Below are 23,712 nucleotides of genomic sequence, written 5' to 3'. Positions count from 1 at the left end.
TGACAGATGAAACCATGTGAGGCAAATGATCAGTGGGTTCCATAGTTTTATTTTGCATTTAGCTTTCCTTTTCCCTGCCTCCCCTAGCCTCCAGCTTCCCCTGCTCAGCTTTCTCCCTTTACTCCACTGCTTCTCCTTCCCATTCCTCCCCTTCTGCTCAGTGTTCCAAGAGCCAGTGCTGAGTCAAGTGGATAGCCAAAGGTGCTCAATACAGACAAAATGCTGAAGGATTGTATGCTGGGAAACAAACCAGTACCCTTCAGGATGTCCTTTAGGATGGTCCTTTAGCAGCTTTTACTCTATTTAAGCCTATTCCTGTTGGTGAGGAGTCTAATGGAATAATCCTAATAAGTAAATGAGTTTTCTAATATTGACCCTAAACATGACACTGAAAACAGGATGCTTAATGATCAAATACTGCCTTCAGTGATGTGGGTAGCTGTTTGGTAACTGCAAATATTGTATTTTCCTTCAACACACTTCCATTCTCTGTGTACAGTTACCCACATACACAACTCCCCTTTTCTAAGGCCCAGTTCTTCTGAAAACAGGCAGAATGTTTTCACCAAGGTAAATGGGAATGGGTTCAGGGCACAGATAGCACTGTTTGTATGCATGGCTGACTTCAAAGTAATCCACCCATGCAGTGTAGAGTCTGGCACTATTTGATGTCCTCTACTCCCAGCCAGATAGGAAACACAGGTCTGACTGGTCTTTGCTGACTTAGCACTGCCTACATGTTGTCATCTGGGTCAGGTGCACCAAACCCAGGAGCTGGTGTTTCACATACTGAATCCCTACAAAAGCTATCCTGCAGTCACATGAGGGTTCATCTGACCCCATGTTGGCCATGCCTTGGAAATCTACTCTAGTTTTATTGTTAAAAAAATGTAAGGAAGGTTTTTTCAAAGAGTTGTGAAAGACTGTCTACAGGGGCACATAGTGACAGGACAAGGGAGAAAAACTGAGAGTAGGTTTAGATTAGATATTAGGAAAAAAATCTTTACTGTGAAGGCGGTGAGGTACTGGAACAGGTTTCCAGAGAAGTTGTGATTGTCCTACCCCTGAAAGCATTCAAGGCTAGACTGGATAGAGCTCTGAGCAACCTGGTCTAGTGGAAGGTGTCCACAGCAGGGGGGTTGGAATTAGATGATCTTTAAGGTCCCTTCCAATGCAGGCCATTCTTTGATTCTGTGATTTAATGAGAGCTGAGCTGCTAAACACAGACCGCACCTTTGGAAAATCTGCTCTTTGTCGCAACTTTTAATTTCTACAAATTTTAGAGTTTTGGAAGTTTTTATTTCCAGGTCATATATTCTGTGACTTTGTTAAGTGAAAAACACTTCTAGTATCAGATGTTTCTTAGCCTCAAAGCTACATATGTCCCACATGCTTTTTGACCTGGTCTTACAGAGGCTGTGAAAGCTTGCTTTTTTGTTTCTCGATAAATGAAAACTTTCATGCACTGATCATTGTTCCATCCAAAGGCATACTACATATCAGCAAACAAAAGTAATTTTACAGAGAAACTTTTGCATATGGCTTGAAAGAAAACCCATCAAGAATTGACAATGATAGATGATCTCTCCAGCGACATTCAGGAATAATGCAGTTTCACATTTACATCAGGGACAAAAAGCAATGGACATACTTAAATAATCATTAAAATTAAATGCCTGACACACGGCAGGCTTCAACCCTGTTCTGTCACACATCTTCTGGAAATCTTTTCTGGATATTATCTGAGGCCTTCTCATTTGCGTTGTTCATGAACAAAAGCTTTGTAATGGAGGTTCAAGTGTATGTATTATCAGCATAAGGTTCTCTCCAGGGAAATTAAGTGAAAGGATGTTTTTCTTGTCTTCATGTTTGACATTCAGGAGTAGTGAAGAGATAAGGTAGGCACAGGAGTCTCTCAGAAAACGACCAGATAGCAATCGCAGCATTTCATAAGGATGTGAACCGTTCATCATCTGCTGGAAAGACACCATTAATGTGGCCTGCTTTTAAATCCAGCACTTCACAAGGCAGCCCATTTTCTAATGTTACTGTCACTTCAACTTTCTCTTCTAAATTTTCTCTCTCTGTTGACTCTTTATTCTTTCTAAAAACAAGAAAGAAAAAATCATCTTATTCTGTTGACCCGCATCACTCATCACGATTCCACAGACAGAAAACTGCATGTTTAATCAGAAGTTTGTTGTAGCTTAAAGGCATAATCTTGTGTACATCTTTGCTGTTGTAAATACACCATGGAAGATGGGAGGCCCAGATTGGAAGCCCTTGTTTAGTGGTTTGACCTCAGGATTGGGAAAGAGAAAACCCAAAGCAAACATGTTGTAAGTATGTTTTAAATATTATTTCACCTTCTTATTCTGTAAAGTGACTGGAGGGTGCAGAAGGAAAAGCTGGTGCAAAACTAAAATCAAAAAAATCCCTAAATCTGTTTTTATTTTACATCAGGAAGGAATGGACTAAATATCTAATCTGACCCAGTAATGTATGTCATAGATCTCACCTCATGATGTGTACAAATTAAAGCATACATTTTAGAAACAGATCAGCTTCAGATTAACTATAGTCTCCAAATGTGTAAGCTTGGATGCCCTCACACTCCAGGATTATCTTCTCCAGAAGTTAGGTACTCTTAATGCTGTAAATCTTTTTTTTCTTCAAACTTCATTAACATCCACATTCCTACCCAGTATTTTATACTTTTATTTTCTAGATCAAACAGTTGCACACCTTTCACTTTTTCAGGCTTCACTTCTCCCAGAAAACATAATAAAATAGTTGCTGAATAAAATTATCTAAATTAAAAAAAAAATCTAAAACAGAAGATATAAAAATACAACCATAAGAAGATGTAATAGATAAATATCAGTCAGTATGTCACAACATTCCTTTAATTCCAGATTTATTTTGACCTTGAGAACTACTAGTTCATAGTTGAAAAACCTGATGTACTTTTCAGCCTGCGGCATCAGCGGTTTCAGAGGATAAGAAACTCAAAGGTCAGCTGCACTGCTTCTTCCTATCCCACAGCATGTACTGTAACAATCTGACTCAGGACAATCATAAAAATCTGACTCAGTGTAACTGCTAATAACAGCGATATTAACAATAATAAAATTTTATTGGCCTTTGGAAGATTCTTGGCATTACAGATTTGCTAAAATAAACCTGGGGTGTAGTAGCGGAAACCTCTGACCTCTGGCCGCTGTATCTGCTCTTACACTGATAAAAGGAATGTTCTTGAATACAAAACTGTGGGGACAGAACATAAAAGTTCCTAAAAAGCAGGTTCAAAAGAAATGAGAGGAGTAGAAGATGTGTGGAACTCATTGCTAGAGGAATTAAGAGAAGCAAAAAATTTCTATGAATCCAAGAGGAGACTCAGCAAGAGGTTAAGGGAAGAGAAAACATTGTAGGTAACTCAATACGTGAAGACCAAATCCAGCTCAGGAAGGCCCGCAGCTGCAAGTTAGATGCTGGAAGACTAATAGAGGGAAAGACTGTTTGCTTACTCTTTTTTCACTCTTCCCAAGGCAAATGTTTATGGCCTCTGCTGCAGATGGGATTTTGTGGGGGTAGGTGTACACTTCAGGCTAGTTCAGGATAGACAGCAGAGAATGGTCCTGCCCTGGGCATGTGGCAATTCTATTACTGGAGAGGGAGGTGTCCTATTGCTGCAATGACAGGAGAACAAACACAAGGCTGGGAGACAGTGTGTCTGATCCAGCCCACTGGAGAGACAAGGGCTACAGTCACATGGAGCTCTTCAATCTGCAGGCAGCTGCACTTGCAATTTTACATGTTGGCAGTGATGCACAGTGAAGACCTAATTAAGTTCAAGAAATGACACGTGAGTTTAACTCAATATCCTTTACAGGCCAATCATGCTTCCCTGCCACCCTGAGCATAAACGGCCTGAAGCACCTACTTTTGAGCTTATCTGAACTGAGGTATTTAACTGCTTCTTTAAAGGTCTTTAAAGACAAAATGCCAGATTTATGAGAAGTGTCTACCATCCTTGGGGCCAGCTGTCCAACACAGCTCACTAGGCAACAGAGTTCCCATTATGTAAGCTCTGGTGGTGTTTCCAAGAAAACTAATCACTGGACATGCTCAAGTCTTTGACAACCTGGTCACTTACTTCGGTGTCTGAAAAAGAGATCAGCACTTTGAAATTCTCTTCTCCCTGTCTGGCTCTTTTTCTCAGGAAACCAAATAGCCCAGACCACCCTTTTTTACCACTCCAGTCTTTGCAACAGTAGATGGAAGAAATACATGCTCACCCTCTCTCTCATTCCACCACCCCTGCTTGCAGATGTTATTGATGTGAAAGGAGAGTTAAGAGTTCAGCCACAGATAAATCTGCTCTGAGGAAAGGTTATATATACAGGTAGATTAGGGAAAAAGAGGGAGAAGTGAAAAGAAGCATAACAACTAAAAGGACAAAAGCATGAGACAGAGAGGGTGCCAAGTGACCTCAGGCAGGCAGCAACAAGCCTGGTGGTGTGCAACGTAATTTACACCGCACTGAGGGGAAGTGCTCAAATTCTGCTGAGTTATTTTGAAAACACAGGGAGGAAACTGTCTTTCAGCATGATATGAGGCATAAATTATTATTTTAGCTAGAAAAATCATAGCTATTTAGCATAGTTTATTTGTATTACACTTATTTGAAATGTTCAAAGAATCCCTTTAAGTCAGGCACTATAAGGACACACAGAGCCATGATATGACACGGAGGACAGGTATAGGGTTCAGGTTCATTATTCTCTGTTTTTTCCGAAGAGGTTTCCTATGTTCAAGGCATGAAATAACTCAGTCCATACAATGTGGTTGTGACAGGGCTAAAACTATCCACATACTCCAAGTCCCTGCCCAGACTCTTTCCCCAACAGCATATTTCATCTATTCTTTTTTGAATTTTGGGGCTTTTTGAAAATGGAAGGAGATTTTGGAAATTCATGCAACTCCTGTGAATGCAATACATCACTGAAGGGATTCTGGCTACACTACTAAAGGTTGTCTATGAGAAGCGCTTAACCTTCACAATAACTGTTGTTTTTCTGAGGTCTTTTAAAGTTCTTCAAGGTAATAAGGAGGCAGAAAGCAAAAGTCTCTGCAACACACAACTTTTCGTATATTAATCCTTTGTTCTGATATATTTGAGGATGCAATCTATCATACAGTCAATGATTTTAACACTATCTAGTTGTCATCAGAAATTTACCTTTTCAGTTCTTCTGCTGTTCCTGTATGAATCTATTGCTGAAGACATAATTTTGTGTTAACCTAACCTCTGTAGCAGCCAAAAGCATGGCAGAGGTTGAACTTCTCAACTCAGCTGAGAAATTTCTATTCCTTATTCCCCACTCAGAGCCAACAGAGATGGCAGGATCAAAACTCCACCTACTCTGTGTTGCTCCAACATGCTCACACTAAGGAAGCATGAATAGCCTTCTCTTTTTCACCAGTGCCACCACAGGGCAGAAGCTGAGAGGAAAAGAGATTCTCTCTCTCCTACCCAGACAGCAAATACCTAAACTCATGGGGAGATCTGCCCATGAACCTGTGAAGGGCTGGGTGCTTCGGATTCATCAGGTCATGAATGGTAGGTGAGACCCACTGACTGTTCCATTGAGCACGCCTTCTTTGGCCATACATTAATCATTATTGTGTTCTCTACTGGGTCTTCTCAAGCTGCAGCAGCAAAAATTTTTTTAGCCCTGCCAGCTTTTGGCACTACTGCCCTGGAAGGAGCTCAGTCACTGCCAGCCCTCTCCCTCCTGGTAACTACATGGGTAGACTGTGAGAGGAGGCTCCCCTGTGGCACAACAGACCTTTGGAAGAATCACATCGAATGTCTTTGTAAAGCTCATCTCTAGTTAGGTGGCCTCCAGGATCATATTCTGACATTCCCCATTTCCTCATTACATCCCAGCATTACTAAGGCATCTATACTTCACAGTTAAAAATTTTAAACCCTTTCCTCAGAAAAGGACTGTGTTGTCTTTACCTAGGAAGGGAAGGGGGCACAGCTACAATTTCTCTGAGGCTGCTCTGAAACACAAAACCAGCTCAGCTGACCTAACTAGCCAATATTCCATTAAAATAGAAGAAAGGCTAAGCCGCTTACTTCTTGTGTTTCTGAATCCCTGAAACAATGAGGAAAACAATCCCAGCCACAATGAGACAAAGAACTACACCAAATACAATAAGCCAGACGGGCGTAGAGGGTTCAACAGGAGGTGATAAGGTTGAGGTTATCTTCAGGAACTGCAGTGTTTTGTCACTCAGTAGAAAGGCACTGTTGATTCTGTTCCGGTTCATCCTTCATTTAAAAAAAAAAAAAAAGGACTATCACAATTCTTTATAAAGATATTGGATAAGTCAAAAACACAGAAAAAAATAAAAGAATTTTTCATTAATGTGCTACAAGTCTGGCAGGACTGAATTTGGTCCAGCATGATGAGTTAAAGGCTGTGGATGTTGTCTACCTTTAGTGGGGGTTGGCCACTTCTACCAGGCAACTAGCAATAGGACAAGAGGACACAGCCTCAAGCTGTACCGGGGGGGTTCAGGGTGAATAACAGGAAGAATTTCTCCACTGGAAGGGTGGTTAAGCACTGGAATGGGCTGCCCAGGGAGGTGGTGGAGTCACCATCCCTGGAGGTGTTTAAAAAATGACCGGACATGGCACTTAGTTCCATGGTCTAGTTGATAGGGTGGTGATCAGTCAAAGGTTGAACCTGATGATCTTGGAGGTCTTTTCCAACCTAACTGATTCTGTGATTCTATGATTTTATAATTCTGTGATGTTGGTAGGATTACACAGACCTTCACTTTAACATAGACCTTGTCAGTAATCCATAAACATCCACCCACTTCCAACATTTTGAACACCAGATTGTCATATGTATTTATCTGAAAAACTGGGAAATACTGATGATATCTGAAGTACAGAATTATTATTTATTTCTAGTTTGGACCATGTGCTGAAGACATAGCAGGCTGCAATTGGTAAGGTTGTCTCCCTTGTCTTGCTCATGCAGCATTCAAGATTAGAATGGGAGTGGCAGATATACCTGCAGTGCTCAGGGGGTTTACTTATAGCGCCCCTTGGTCTCTCAAACTGAACCATCCTGCATGTTATGGGCCAGTACATCTGCCCCTGCTGCTGTAGATTTTCTTAGATCCATGAGGGACAGGATCCATGAGGGACAGCTTGGTCCAAAAGAATCCACTCCTGTTGTCAACATGTCCTTCTTCTCTGCAGGATGCAGTATTTTGCACATTTTTTCCATTATGAGAAACTTTAAGTCTGAGAAATACACTTTTTCACGAGTAGTACAATTGTTACCCCGTAATGGGATATCTTCACCCATTTTCACTACCTGTAATCATTTGCAGGTATTTCTGGATCTGAATCTAAGCAGCCTTAAGAGACTTTAGCAGTATCTTCCATTAGCTGTTTCGAAATATTAAAGATTTTTGAGAAAATGTGTTACACGTATTGGTCTTGAGAAATTCTTTTTGATTGCAGTTGTATGAATTAAGGCAGCTCTTTTTTGTATAAAATTAAATTTATTTACCATACAGAAAGTTTTTCCTAAGAAAAGATGTATGGGAAATACAGGTAAGATTTTTCAAAGTTCTCTTCTTGGAAATCATAATGTTTGGCTGTCCCTTGGAAATGCTGGAAAATGTTGGAAAGCCAACATTCCTGGAGAGGACTGAAAGCCATGGCATGTTATAAGACTCATTATACAGTAAGCTGTGTGTCATTTAGAAAAGATTTCCATCCTTACTGATATGAAAGGGTCATTGTGAACAGATGAAATAAGCATTGTTCACCCTCATCTAATGGCTGGAGTTTCAGAATTATATACACATACAAGTGCATTTCATGTTTGTATATGCATCACTATATCTTGTGTATATTTATGTAAGATCTTGACTCTCATAAAGAGCTCTGAAATGGTTTACCTTCCTCTTTATTCTTACTTTATAGAGAATATCATACAAAAAAATTCTGGTCCATGGCTAGTTGTTGTTACGAGCTACCATAGTACGAAGAATTAGAGTAAAGGTTTAGCGTGGAAGCCTGCAATCAAAAGCAATTGAACAAGAAGTATTTTAGTTTTATAGACCATTTTATTTCTTGTTTCTAAATTAGATAGGAATTAAAACTTTTCATAAATAGCATATTGTTTATCGAGTGACAGAGAACAGTTAAAAAACCAAACAATAATAGCATCCAATTTCTGTGCCAAACAGGGCACATAAAAAGACTAAAATAAATCAGCTTATGCTACTGAATGTATCAAAGAATAACAGAAATGCAAAAACCCTGCATTCCAGCACTCTTACAGAGAGCTTCAGTGAATAAATAATCTGCTTTCTCCACTAATGCTATGAAGCTATTGTTTGGTCTCTCTGTAGGAAATAGTTTAATCTGCTCATAAGATTAAGTTAATCTTTCCAAAAGAAGGCATACCCATTCATCAGGAATTAGGCCTTACACCTCCATAGAGATAACATGAATTTTCAAGACAGAGCACAGAATGCCTTAAAACAAAGAGGTCCATTTTCCACCCTGTGCTTGAGAAACATACATGAGTTATGCTGCTTGTGGGACTCATCCCTATAAACCCCTTGTGAAAGTATGGTGGACAACTGAAGTCAGACTACCTACTTTTTCTTTTTCCCTCATCAGTTCCACATTCTTGCTTTTATTTGCTACAGAGTGTGATTTTTAGTAGAAATCAAACCAATTTGTACCACACAGTACTTTGTACAAGCAATGCTCAGCTATGATATTGACTGGCATTCCAGAACCAGCTGGTATGAAAAGAATGTGAGCATAAGATTGTTTAAGCCAGGCTGGGACACAGCCAGCTCTGCTAGGAGTTCACACGAGCTCTTCTCATGTGAAAGCTCAACTTCTAAATTAAATCAGTTGAACTGTTAGTGAGAAGCACTGAAAGGGAGCCTACAGTCATTAGTCCAGGTATAGATGCATGTAGCATGCAGTGAAAGTTAAATTACATTAATTCCACCCAGAAAGTGTGTAATTCCATCATCTAAGGGAGAAGGCTCTCTTGCTGGGAAATGTAGCAGTTGGATGAGAGCACTGTATATGCCACACACTGAAGGGCAAATCACAGGTAGGGCTCTGAAAAGGGACTAAATTGCTTCTGAGTCTCCACTATTAACAGAGACTCCTTCCAAAGTTATAATCCCAAGGGTCACATGCTCTGCGTTCTCTGGGACTGTTAAAAATCCTCTGATCTCACATTCATGAAAGAGTACGGACCCCTTGGTGTTTTAACTACTTGGATTGATTCATCCTTAAAGAGGAAGTGTGCTCATTCATACAAGGCCTAGAGAGAGAAAGTATCCTCAGTAAGCAAGGAAGAAAAGGCTGCAGAAGCAGTGACTGTACCTGATGGCTGCCTCTACCACACTTCCAGGAACAGTTGTCACATTTTTGGAAGAATCTGTGACCACAAACCAAAATGACACCCGGTCTGTCACATTGCAGAGCAGCACATTGGAAATTCTGCAGGTATTTAAAAAAAAAAAAATCATTAAAGACGCATGAAAGGAATTCTTGAAATATTTTAGATTTTCTTAAAATATTGCTCTCATCTAAGCCCCCTTGGAAATCTCATTTTTTGAAAAAGTTAACAGTTAATGCTCAAGAAAGAAATATCACTCACAGCATTTCCCATTTCCCAATATGACAAAAAAATTTAAGCTTATTAAGACCAAACGAGTCTTCAAATAGAGTTTTGAATCTATTACAAACTTGTATGGTCTTGGACATACATTTAGCGTAATCAAATGGAAAAATACATAGTTGAATATTAATCATCAGGGCTGTGACAAAGACCATATAATGAGGCAAATGCACTGGTGAACTAGAAATTTTGGGTTTGACAGCAAATACCTGAGCTACCAGGCATTGGAAATTCCCTACATGATTGTCAAGTGAGTGCAGTTCTTCTACAAGATACACTTTGTTGGAAAGAAGATCAGTGGAATTGATGCTGGGTTTTTCAAAATCTCTGTTCACAGAGCCAGGCAGAGTGGAGGGAACAAGCTACATTTAGTCATTCTGCTGGCCTATGCCATTTATCTTATGCTGCAAAAAATTATGCATATTATATATTTTAAAGGAAGCTTGCTCAGCTTTATGTGAAGTTATTAGTGCAAGGGCATAGGCACAGAGCTTCTCATGGCATATGACGTAAACGGTGTGCGAAACGCCTTTCTTCAGATTCTCACAAACGGAGTTTCTGACGCTAACACTAGTAAGTGGCGGAACTATCAGAAAATCCTCCTGGAACGACATCGCCACGAGTACCTAAGCTCCGGAAGCGAAGGCTCAGACGCGCCAGGGTCACGGCCGTGCCTGAGGGCCGCCACTGACCCCGCCCGCCCCCGCGCCCTGCTGGGCAGCGCCACCTGCCGGCCAGCGCCGGCCACCGCGGGAACGGGGAGCGGGCGTGAGGGAGGGACGTGGCTTGGGCTGGAAGGGGTCGTGGAGGTCATCTAGTTCCAACCCCCCTGCGTGCACAGGGAAACCCTTCACTAAACCAGGTTGCTCAAAGCCCCATCCAGCCCGGCCGTGAACACTTTCTCTTGAACTACATGATGCTGTATCTCACCATCCTCATTGTAAAAAATTTGTAATATCTAATCTAAATCTACCCCTTTACAGTTTATAACTGTTACCCTTTGTCCTGTCACTACAGACCTTAGTAAAAAGTCCCTCAATCTCTTTCTTGTAGGCTCCCTTCAGGTACTGGAAGGTGCTACAAGGTCACCCCAGGGCTTTCTCTTCTCCAGGCTGAACAAAACTAATTCTCTCAGCTTTTCCTCATAGGAGAGGTGCTCCATCCCACTAATCATCTTGTTGGTCCTACTCTGGACTCACTCAAACAGGTCGATGTCTCTCCTGTGTTCAGGACCCCACAGGTGGATGCAGTACTCAAGGTGGGGTGTCACCAGAGCAGAGCAGAGGTGCAGAATTCCCTCCCTCAACGTGCTGGTTGCACCTCTTTTGATGCAGTCCAGGATATGGTTGGCCTTCTGAGCTGCAAGTGCACATTCCAGAGAGATATTCAATAAAATGGAAAGCAGTGATTTTGCAGAGCTGAAATATTCACTTTTACCTCTCTGGAACTATATCAATTTGGCAAATACAAGGAACTTTTACGGATAAAAGAGGAAAGCCATCCGCTAGAATTTGAAAAGATGTTCACGTGAGTTTGCTGGCAACAGTCAGAAGATAAAAGCAGATTTATTCTTAACAAAACAAAAGCAAAGCACAAAATATACAGGAGGGGAGGGGAAAAGCGCTTACTTTTGGGTGGTGGCTGGCAAACTTTTGTTGACTTCACAGAATATCTAAAACTGTATCCACAGAGGAAATTTACAATCAGGGAAATCTATAACAGTAGGACCCAAAACTTTATGCCATAGTTCCTAAAGCTGCAGTTACTGTGGCGCAATCAAATACTGGGCCGGGTGGAAAATTTGGGGGTGTGTTGCCCTACAGATGTTCTTGAAATGGCATCAGTAAGGAAAGTTTGATCCCCAAAGAGAAAGATAATTTTGGTAGAGAAGGATTGGCAGAACGCCCTGTCTTTCTCACTCTCTTTCAGAGAGTCTTCAGCCTGGGGTCTTTCCTCAGTGCCAAGGCTTTCAGAATGAGACAGGGCAGTCAGTCACCAGAGGGGTAGCATCTCTCTCTCTCTGGAACAAACACCACTGAATCAATTGGGCAGCAGGGATTGCACTAGGATACGTAAATTTTGCTGCCTTTCTGCTCCTTGTTGTGTCTAAAATCCTTGCTCAATTACAAGCATTCAAAACTTGGCTTCACTGCCGCCACTTTTTCATCAGTGGAATCTGAATGCTGTAAATCCTTCCAGGCCCCCAAAAGAATAATACAGCTCACAAGAAATTCAAAGGGGATTGAGTAAACAGCAAAACAGACTGGTTCAACAAGCACCAATGTGGCAATGTCTGTGCAGCAGGTGCACCTTTTTTTTTCTCCTGCAGTATTTCCTTGTAGGTCTGATTCACAACATACAGAAGCATTGCAACTGTGCAGTCACACTGTACAGATCTGAGCATGGCTTCTTCATATACTAATTAACTGCATTTGTAAACATATATGTAGACATTTTTTTTCTTTAGCAGTTGATAGACTTTTTACATGGAGATTACAGGAGACTGTTATCATCAAAATGACAAGATCCTGGTTTGGTATTATGGCACCATGGCAAAAGTCCAAAATTGCATTTCCTTTAATACACACAAGTGAACACCAGTGAGTAGAGTACAGGAAATCCTGGCAGTTCCTTGCACTAAAACACCACCATTGTTCCTTATGGAGATTTAAAGGAATGTTTAGGGGTAAGAAAGAGCTACTAAAGAGCCAAAGGGAGCCAGGTGCCTACAGTGGCCATTAGCTCATGAAAGAACCACAGTCCCGTGGCTTGAGTGCCTATCTCCAGCTCTCCCAAAAGCATCACAGCTCTTCCAACCCAGGGTTGTGCAGCTACTTCTGCAAACGAATGTTATTTTCTTCCCTTTCATGAGCAGCAGCCACAGGATCACCTTGATGTAACAGCTTTAACTCTAGAAGCTTATTTTGTTGTTATAAATGGTCACAATATTTTTAGTATCAAAAATAGATGGTTTTAGGAAGATGGATAATGTTGATGAATTTTTTGCTGGTCACTTTGGAAGAAAACTGCAGGTTTTTTTAATCTATAAGTGAGAGGAAGATGTACCAAAAGTAGATTCTGTTACTTGAATGAAAGCAAATGCGATTACATTCTTTCTGCTCTAAAGATTAACTAGTCTCACACCCAAAAGAGATGCATATTATTTCAAATGAGTCACAGATTAGAGAAACAGAGACTACAGACAATAATTTTTTAACACTGAGAGATCAAAGGTTGGCTGATGTAGTTCATGACTATATGTATTAAGAATCAATTGAAAGCCCGTACGTAAAAGGAAATAAAGGGGGTTTAATTCTCCACTGAAAAAGAAGTATTTATTTGATCTGTATTAATAGTTACTGAGTTATTTGATGGATTGTGTCTTTCTTCTGTTTCACACAAACTTGAAAATTTGACAAGCCTTTCAAACATTAAACACTGCTCCGTGATTTATTAAATTTCAGTTTAGAAATTAACTTTAGAGAACTCGAGATGTAACATGCCATTCTGCCCATTCTGCATTGGGTCACTCAGTGGTTACACAAGGGCAACAACAGCATCAACTGCTGTTTGTGGCAACACATTCAAATGTTTGTCATCACCAGATGGCTTTTATCCAGCTTCAGAAGCCTCACAAAATACCAAATACCTTTGAATATCAAAAACTATGGGACAGACTGCAACAATGGTTATCCTGATCCACCAGACAAATTATTTTGGGGCCTGATCCAGTTTGCTGAAGTTAATGGCAGTTGGTCTCATGAGGGATATAGTTGTGACTGTGAGTTACTTGAGGGCTGTGGGTGTGTTAGAAATTAAGGGGATATTAAAGAGGAAGTTTGTCACATCCTGACTATGGCCATGTGCATAATGTATATCCTGGCAGAACCAGTATTTAGTTATGTAAAATAATAGTGAATTTTTCAAAATCTTCAATTAACCAGATGCAAAATTTGGGTAAGTTTAAATGCTACCAGAATGTAGTCACAGACAATTTGTTCTTTTATGACAGAATAATTGGTCACTGGTCTTTTACGGCTCCTGAAGAAAATATGTTGGCATTTGCCTGCAAAGCTCCTGCAGTGAAATGCAATTTATTTGCCAGTAGTGTAATGTAATTTATTTCCCACAAGCTCCTGCTTCTGCCTCCCTCTTCACCACACAGGAAGCCTCTGCCACTATCCTCACCAGCTATGCCAGAGTGCCATTCCTGTGCACAGCATGCTGCTGTATCCTGAGTGCCCCCACACATCCATGCCCACTGCAGAGGGGATGGAGAGGGACTGCACTCCTGCCTTCCAGCTGTCAGCCACACGGGTGGGGAAAGGGGTGTGTTATTTCCAGCACATCTAACAGGATGGAGGCTTTCACAGCCTTCCTGCTCCCATGTAACAGGCAGATTATTTGAGGTGTATTGGGAAGTTCATCTGGCCTCTCTGTTCCTGAACCCGGGCTCTGAGGTCCCTTGGGATTTGGGAAAGATCTGTGAATAGGATACTCCTCAGTCTGTTGCCTAGAAGTTGTACCAGATCTCAGAGCTGTACAGCTGCCCTTCAGTTGACATGCTGTCTATACTGCTGACTGTAAAGGCATCTCTAAGGCCTAGATGAGTTATCAGTTATACCTCCAAGGTACACCTCAACAAGTTATACCCCATGAGGAAGTCAATGCCATCTTAAAAAGAGCTAAAGATGTCCAAAGCTGGCTGTTTCCAAATATTATACTGACTTCTTTTCTGAACAACTTAGTAGTAGGAAATTATTTATGTGTGCAAGACCACCTCCAAACTGGAGTAACACTGACTCATCATATTTGTCCATAGGAAAAACTGTCTGGGTAGAAAATTGAATTAAGTGAGTATTCTATGATTTTCCAGAGTGGGTACAGATAACTGCCGTTAAAAATTTAACTCCTTTCACACTGGCTTGATTTTTTTCCCATTCCTGCACCAACCTTTCTAGTATTATTTGAGTCTGCAGAAAACCAGGGTGCTTGAAGAAGAATAAGATCACTGGCTTCTGACACAGGTTTTTTGCTTCATGAAAGTACCATGACTTTGAAAGAAGAGAATAATTTAAAAAAAGGACCCAGGACTAAAATAAGTATACAAAAGCAAATCTTTATGGATCAGATGCTGGATGAAAACGCTGCTAATTTGAAAACCTGAGAAAAACCCTACAGAATAATTTGTAATTAGCTTGTATCTTGAACTAATTTTTTAAAGTGTCATTTTAATTGGTTTAGTAGCACACTTGGCTGTTTTTGTTAAGCTTGGTGCAATGGCTCTCTTGCTCAAAGGAGACCACTTCTGAAGAATTAAAATGAAACAGCAAGGAATCAAACATTCCTGTTACATGGAGGGGGAAATCCCCTTCCATTTAACAGAAGTGCAATAATCATCATGTGACTAAAGGTAACTAATATCTTTGCAAATGTGCAGCATGTTTCATCTGATGCAATGACAGCCTGAAGGAGTTTTATTTTTAAGTAAATTGAGAACCTTATCCTCATTAGCCTACCAGAACCCCAAGTCTTTTTTTTCAGACTGAAAAACGATGAAAAACACTAATGGAAATGCACTTACAAGGTTTTTCATTTAAGAAAGATAAGAACACACTGAAAATACACCTGGCTAAATGGTCTGTCTAATCTGGTATCTAATTTCACAGAGTAGCAAGGATCAGAAGCCTGAGAAGAATATTCAATACTTCAGGGTAGATTTAATCCCAAAATCAGTTAAAGGCTGATTTATATCTGAACTGCAACATCTGAAACTTCTTGATGCCAAGTAACTCAACCACTGTGATCCTGGGGATAGAAACACCCGGCAGAGCACAGCACTGGCACAGCTGTCCACCTTCTGAGTCTCTGAGTCAGCTCATCTTCAGCATCCTACTGAAGCTGAGCTCTAAGATAGTGTGCACCAAAGCTGCTTAGTCAAAGATCTGCACTGTCTCTCTTCACCTTCCAACATGTCCCTTCGCCTCCTCTAAGTACAGTCTCCAGAAGGTGTCAAATCTTACTGCCAGGTTCTTCTTAAAGTGAATAGGTACCATCCCACTGAGATCCACAGCTGTGTCATTTCACATCAACTGGGATACTGGTTCAAAGATTGAACATTGCTTAAGACAGAGACAGTGTGATGCTTAACATATATTGGTGTGTCAAAGAAATATACTGGAACAGTCTGCTTTTAGAATCTCTATAATGATTTCTACAGTTCACTACAGCAGAGAACAGTCACTACATGCAGCATTGTTCATATGCAAAAGGCAAATCTGAATAGATGCTTACTGAGTTGTGCTCTTGCTGGAATATCTTCTCATTGCAAAAGCCACCATTGCTTTGAAGAGGTACTCTTCATTAGCATCCCAGGCATACTGTAAAGCAAGACGGAAAATAATTAGTTTCAGCACCAGTGCTGGCAGTACAGAGAGGCAAAAGAGTCATTGAATTTGAAATGCTCTATCGATCAAGAAAGTTAATAAATTCTCTGGTTGTGCTAAGAAAATAAATGCCCATTATTTAGTATGCACAAAGGACTTTTTCTAGTAGAAAAAAAAAAAGCACAACATAAACTGTAATATAAATAATACAAACTGTAAAGAATGTTTCCAAAAACTGAATTAATCAAATGTTTCTGAAAGCTGACCAAACCGGAGATGTAAAGTTTCTTGTACCAAAGACTAGGTATATTACTAGAATTCTCCCCACACAGCTGCACCCATGGCCTAGCCTCTCTTGCTGGATAAACTCAGTTAAAGTAGAAGGCTTAAATCCACTCTCAAGGACTATTTGGCTCTGCCTAAGAATAAATAAAAAAAAAAAACTAGTGTTGAAGGTAGTCTCTGGGAGTTGGACATCAGGACACCAGGATTTACAATGAGATTGCTGCACGCGGTCCTTGTGACAAGACCACTCAACTACACTACAAATTGCTACATTGTATATGAGACAAAAGAAAGAAAATAGCATCCTTACTACTTCAATAAGTAAAATACAGGCTCCAAAAACTGGTCTCTGTTGTCTTGGTGAAAAATCATGCTTCCATAATGTAAGTTTTTTGAGACAGCTTCACTGGGTTCCCCTGGGCTTTCACTCACATATGCAATTCTAATGACCTGTAAGAACTGCATCTATTACATTTTTATAACAGGAGCCATGACTGAGGGATACTGATTGAATTCCCCCTTTCACCTTTCAGCAGATTACAAAGATTATTAGTTCCTTGGAATTATATTAATGGAGGTTAGACACAGCTTTCTTCAGTCAATCAGAACACAAATCTAATCTTTAATTTTCAGCATTAAAAAGTCTGATCTGTAATCATCCAAACCAAAACCAAATGGTGTGGATACTTAACTCTGTTGACATCATGAACCTACTTTTTTATGGTCCTTTATTACATTTTCAAAAAACAACAACGTACTTTAAAAAGCAGTAAACGGCGTTGCCAAAATCTTAATTCTGGTTTTTAAATTCTGATTTTGGATGCATGGAGCTGCAATCTCTCCACAGAAAAAAAGGGAATCCAACTTTCAGGTATCAGCAGCCCTCATTTTACACTGTCAAACTGTGGACTGGGAACCTAGGCAGGGCCATCATTTAAATGGCAGAAAGTCATACTGATCATGTTTATCATCCTTAGACAAAGGATGAGTTGTGAAATGGGCTCTCTGAGATGTGGTAAGACAGGGACAACAAAGCTGAGAAAAGAGACAGCTTGAGCAGCACTAAAATCCAGCTGCAGTGCTGAGAACCTGGGTTCTGACTCACCCCTCTTGCCTTGTGAATGGAGTTGTGATCATACTGTGATAATGTATGCCAGCCTGGGAACTTCAACTGAAAAAAACCCCAGAAACTCTTTGGAAAAAAGTTATAAAAGCCTGTACTTTGATCCCACTGCTCTGATGAAAACGTGACAGTAATGAGAGCAACTATCACTAAAAGAAAAAGAGATCATTTAATAGAGGAATTAATACAGATGGGAGCCATGCAACTATTTATCATCATTTTAAAGACATCTGTATTTAGACCACGAAGCACAGTTTGCAGCACTAAAAGGGAAGATCTTTTTTTCTGCATGTGGCACTATTGACTGAATCCCTACATGCCACCTGCAGTCTTTGAGAACAAGTCCAAAAGGACAAAAACAAATCATTTGTTACCCAGTGGATTAAAACAGCTGTAGAGATAATTTAATCAGTTGTCTTGAAAATGGACAATGATGAAGCACACTCCATTTCATGCTTACATGGACACAAATGCAATGTAGTACTACCAAGTACATGTACTTGATATGTTTATGTTTAGTGCAATGCATATATACATGCACAATTTGTCACAATCTAGTATTCTGTTTTCATGAATAATGTGTTTGCCTAGGACTTCTTCAAGTCAGAGTAACAAACAGGGTATCTCAGAACGGGGAAAATAATTTGCAGTGAGGAATTCAAGCCCTAGCTGAAAGAGTAAGCACTTGAAAAAAGACAGAATAAACAGAAAGCTGCAAGAAATGGGGGGAGGAGACTGGCAGAGAAAGCTCAGAAGAAATTGGGGGTCTGCCTGAGCGAGGAGAAGATGCTGCAGACAACCTTCTGGGCAGAGGGGCAAGAAGCCCCAAGTAAATGGAAATTAGACAGGAAGTAAAGGAGATGGAGATGGCTGTGGACTCCATACGAACAAGAACTTCCATACATGACTGCAAGAAGGAATATGCACAGAGGAGGCAAAATAATGAGGAGCAAAAGTAAGGCAAGAGCACCTTAAGCTAACAAACTGTATGAACTCAGGATAAGTGGGCATGAATTGCCAGAAACAAGTTTCTAATCAGTAGCTTTCTCCAGTCAGAGAGGTGCAAAGAAATCTAGAATTATTTGTGTTGGAAGGGACCCCAAAGATCATCCAGTTCCAATTCCCCTGCCATGGCCAGGGACACCTTCCACTACACCTAATTCGTTCTAATAAGGGGCACCCTCCAAGTGCAAAGGCCTAGACTGCAGCTGATGACTGAGGATGTTCCTATGCAATGCAGCTACTGCTGCACACTTTCTGCTGATATACAGGAAATATTAAATATCACAAAGCAACCACATGCTATAAACATAACTGTTATCAATGAAACATTACATGATGGTACCAGAACTATTAACGTTTACCATCTTCATTGCTCTACAAAGGAACAAATGCAAAGACCTTGGCTCAGTTGCACTTGCCATCCTTTATACATTAAGAAAGAGCAGAGTTAGACATAGCTGACTGTGAAAGCCAGTCTTAAATGCCTGTTACTGAAAGAAGATGATGATGAGGTAATGGGTGAAAGACAATGAGTGTAGGTTGTTGATGGGGTGAAATGCTATAGTAGTGCTTTGAGGAAGACAAAATTTGAGTAGAATGAGATTATAATATTACAAGATTGCTCTGAGCAATGTGATCTGATTTCAGTGCTGACCTGGCTTTGAGCAACAGAGGACTAGGGACCCTTTAAGATCCCTTCCCTCCTGAATAGTTCTGTGTTTTAACTAGACAGCCATTCAGACTGCAGTGTGGCTACGGACACACGGACACACGAACACACTTCTAGGTCTCATCTGGTAGCAAGACACAAGGTGTATGTCAGCCTTTCTCCTTTTCATCCCCTACACTAGAAACAGCCTGAATACATGAGCCAAGAGGGAAGTGCACCTTCTACTTCACCTGGGTGTGGCCCCCGAGGTGCCAGCTCTTCAACTCTTACAGTTAAAATGAGTAGCGACACCAAGGTACACAGACTTCTCACTGCACATCACTTCTTCTCACTCCCTAGTTGCTTTTGTCCTTTTTGACTTAATTCTCCACCCCTCTGCTGACTCCATGAGTAGGAAGCAACTAGTCACTAGTGGCTAATCCAGAAGCCACTCATAAAGTTAAAACCATCCTCAGAGGGACTCATAAATCACTTTCCATTTAGGCCTAGAGGCACTATGTTTCCTCTCATCGATCAGCAAACAATGCTCTGTGAAGTACACCCATCATTTGCAAATAAAATTATAATAACTGAACACTTACTGCATTTGAGCTGCTCTTTCCAGCTCCATTGTGATAAGACCTAAATAAATACACTAAATGGAACTCCCTGCCTCAAAGTACAGCCTACCTTGTGAACAAATTAAAAAATTGTGTCCTGTTTTCATCAGCCTCACACAAAGCAGATGGAGTGCACTAAACCATGTGAAAAGCTGCACTAACTGATTTCCTATGCCTCTGAATGTACATTGGAGCTATCCTGCCAGTCCTGGAGCAAAATTCCCAAAGTATCAGGGCTTTCTGTTATCGTGTAGCTTGAAGTAACTTGGAAATGAATGAAGCTGGGCATGTCCTACTGTGACAGTATTACACTTTTCTTTGCTAAAATAAACAAATAACATTAAAAAAAGTAAGGTGTCCCAAATTCCAAAATGAATTTCAGTTTCATAGTAGTTTCAGTTTTCACTTTCAGTCATTTGCAGAGAAGTTTGCAACGGCTATGAAAAGGAACTGCTACTACCTGTGCACTTCATAAACTGTTCATTATTTGTGGGTGATCTTGTATGGCATCATACGACTTTCAACTAGTTGGTGTTCTAAAATGCTGTTCTTGATTGTCCCATTCTTAGCACTTTCACAGACTTTGTGAAACTCTGTTATATGAAATAAATGACTCTCCACAAAAAAAAATAGACTCCTCAGTTATTGCTTTTTTCTTGCAATATAAAGGGCCTTTAAAGGTAATGATTTGTTCCATACCCTTTTTGAAAAAAAATTTTAAAAATGACAAATGATCAAACAAACTCCCCTTATTTTACTACAGCTAGGGAAGTAAAAAGCACTAAAAAGGGGCATTACTGGGAACTGCAATTTTCATTCTTTGCTACTATGTTGAACCAAGATTAAAATATCAGCAGTTATCTTTAAAAGGAGTTTCAATAATTTTTTGACATATTTTCAGCCATAGTATTATACTATTTTTAATAATTTTTTAAACAAACCAGTTTTGTATTATTGTTTAATTGAACTATCCCAAGTAACAGAACTGATTTCAATACAAATTTCCAGACATTTAATTTAGCAGGTATCTTGAAAAAATCTTTGCTATTTGTCTGGTTTATAAAGTTATCAGTGAAATTTAGGTCGCTGCTAATGTTACTTTAAATTACCTGATACTTCAGGGTAATTTTAGAACAGCTTCTATAGTCATAGGGAGTTTCTCATATCACCAATCTCTTATAACATGTAACCTACTGCTTTTTGTTTCCCAGGGCTCATAATATAATCAGACACCACACTTCCAGTGAAGATGACTGTCCAAGACATTTCATATCTAATTTTATGCTGAGCCTGTTACCATGCTGCAGATTTGCCCTAAGTATTCAAAACTACCAGCAAAGTATTGGGATCTGACGTATTAAACAGTGCCTTAGATCAGGAAGGACCATTCTGCTAACTAATGTCTCAATCTCTTACATATATCTCCTAGTGCTCACACCAGTACTTCTGCATTAAGCCCAAATATCTGAATTAAGCCAAAGCAGTTCAGTCCTCATGAGACAAGCCTGTGCACCACAGGCAGGGAAGAAAGGCCACTACCCAAAGCCCTCCATTAGTAGGGAATTGATGAGACATGCTTGAATGATCTCTACAGTTAATGCTTGTCTGAGAGCCTGATATAAAGTCCCATTTCATAAAGACCTAAAAATCTTTTCCTGCTTCTCTTCCCAGACATGCTTGACTTTACAAGTAGCACTCTCGAGCAGAAGTGCTTTTCCCAAAATACAGACTTACATTTATGCAGCACCTCTCGTGCATAAAGTGTAACATCCCTACTGCTTTTCCAGAGGAAAAAAAAAATCTTTGTCAGAAAATTATCTTTATGAACAGGCAAGCTTTATACTTCTCTTAAAGGATGACATTTTAAGGAATGGGCTAGTCAAATGTCAAGAAATGGATCCCTGGATCATGATTTCAGCAAGCTATTACAATTAACACTGTAAAACAATTTGCTTGTGTTGCCTCCAGAAATTTTACAGTATATATTACTTCTATTTTGGCAGATATTCAGTTAGGAAGAATATGTGGAGATACTTTACTTACTGCATTGTCTCCCAAAGCTGTTTTGATGCTAATCCGTACTTTGAAAGCATTCTGTGCATCTGACACAAAGAAAAGAGCAAACATATATTGATAGTCAGCAAAAATAGGATTTTAAATCATTTATTTCCCTAATTATTTCACGAATGGCAGCTTCTAAATGTGTCTTAATAGATCACCTGTACAAGAGAACAGAAGTTACTAGCACGAAAAAAGCCCTACAGAGATTTACCATGACCTCTTTAAGTGAGATCAACTTCCATAATTAATTTGCAAACTCCTAAAAGGAGTGAATGCTCAGCATTTCAATCCTCAAATTGAAGACTACAGTTAAAATAAAAATCTGAGAAGCTGGCAGCTTTGTAGTCATAACCTGATAGCTACTTTACTTAGGGACCGATGGGAATCAGCTCCAAATCTTACCTGGTTTGCAGAGCTCAGCATGAGCAATAGCAACTACAGAGAGTATAAGCAGCAAAGCCCGTAACATCCCGTCAGCATGGAAAGGTTGAGGCAAAAAGAAGTCGAGTCTCCCCTGTAAAGCACTCTTAAACTTTCTGTGACCCAGGATTAAAGCATCAGGAGCACAAGTGAGCAACCAAGAAAAAAGGTTTAATAATTAACCCCCGTTATCTTAGCTAAAAACAGGCACTAGAAACAACTGTCTTCTGCTAGTTATTTACTACGTTTCTCTGTAACAAAAAAACAAAACAAAACAAAACAAAACATAAGTTTTTAAATTTCCTTCTTTCTTTTTAGAAAAATACAGAATGTCACAGGGTGCTCCAGGCCAACCTTTCTTTTTCCACAGCTGCAGTGTCAGACAGACACACAAGATGTCTGTGGGATGTCACACCAGAGCAGCCAGCAACTGTGACCCACAGCAGCTGAATCGGGAAGTTGCCTGCCACCAGATCCCAAAGGAAGCTGCCACCTGTCTTTCATGGGAAACTGTCTGGCCCCACAGAGGGTCCTTGAGGATAAAGGAAGACTGGGTACCCTTTTCACTCCTCCAAAAGAAAGGAGTGATGAATGCAGAACCCCCAGACCCAAAAAACAGAGCTCTGGATTTGCCCCTCACTTGCCTTTGAACTCACAGCACTTCTGAAGGGCCACCCTGGTGGGTACAGTGCTGTGTCCCCCCATTCCCACCCTGGTCCCACTCCTGCATCCTGGCTCAGGAGCCGGTCTGAGCCAAGCAAAGCAAATATCTTGTTCTACTCAAACACACCCCGCATCTGAGGCATAGCTTTGCATGAAAAGAACTGTTATACATATGGAGAAATACGTCACAGTCTTGTTACAGTAGGAACGAGAATAAGAAAAGGTGCAATAAAAGGACATGAGAAACATGTTGAATAGGGACATGTTCTTGTTTTGTAGACATGATATGCTGTGTATACATATAAACACACACACAGAAATATTTTAATGATGCACTCCACACTATTAATCAAATGTTTACCAAGACAAATAAACAAATGTGGAGGAGAAACAATGCAGAAACTGAAATGCATTGCAGGTACTTGAATGGTCTTTGCAATCTAGGCAGCCAGACAGGATTATTTTATTCCACTCTGCTGCTGTACTCCCCCTGTAGCCATTTGATTAATGGTTAGTTCCTAAATTGAAGATTTCTTCAGAATTACTTTCAGTTGGTCCTTTAGCACTTAGAAGTGTGTCTGGAGACTGCAAACCCAAAGACCTCCACACGAATGACAGTGAGAAAATTTGACTTTACTGTTGGACTGAATTTATGGAAAACAATAACCAGTATTTACTACGTTAGAATAGCTGGTCTTTCAGGTAACAGAGAACTTAACTGTTTCAGTAATTTAATCTTATTTTTAGA

At 40.2% G+C, this 23,712-nt stretch overlaps 1 protein-coding gene across 1 annotated transcript; it reads right to left on the bottom strand.

Moving 5' to 3' along the window:
• Positions 1-131: 131 nt before the first annotated feature.
• On the bottom strand, positions 132-22,431 carry CLTRN (collectrin, amino acid transport regulator). The gene is made up of 6 exons (XM_032680203.1): positions 22,284-22,431; positions 21,864-21,922; positions 16,050-16,135; positions 9,458-9,574; positions 6,149-6,343; positions 132-2,104 (listed from the first exon to the last, which is right to left on the bottom strand). The coding sequence occupies exons 1-6, from the start codon at positions 22,348-22,350 to the stop codon at positions 1,948-1,950; spliced, it is 681 nt and encodes a 226-aa protein (XP_032536094.1). The 5' UTR covers positions 22,351-22,431; the 3' UTR covers positions 132-1,947.
• Positions 22,432-23,712: the final 1,281 nt, after the last annotated feature.

Source organism: Chiroxiphia lanceolata, chromosome 2 (genome assembly GCF_009829145.1).
Source record: "Chiroxiphia lanceolata isolate bChiLan1 chromosome 2, bChiLan1.pri, whole genome shotgun sequence".
In the NCBI taxonomy this organism is placed as follows: Eukaryota; Metazoa; Chordata; class Aves; order Passeriformes; family Pipridae; genus Chiroxiphia; species Chiroxiphia lanceolata.
The sequence above is the reverse complement of the archived record's forward strand: the minus strand, read 5'-3'. Positions and strand labels throughout refer to the sequence as shown.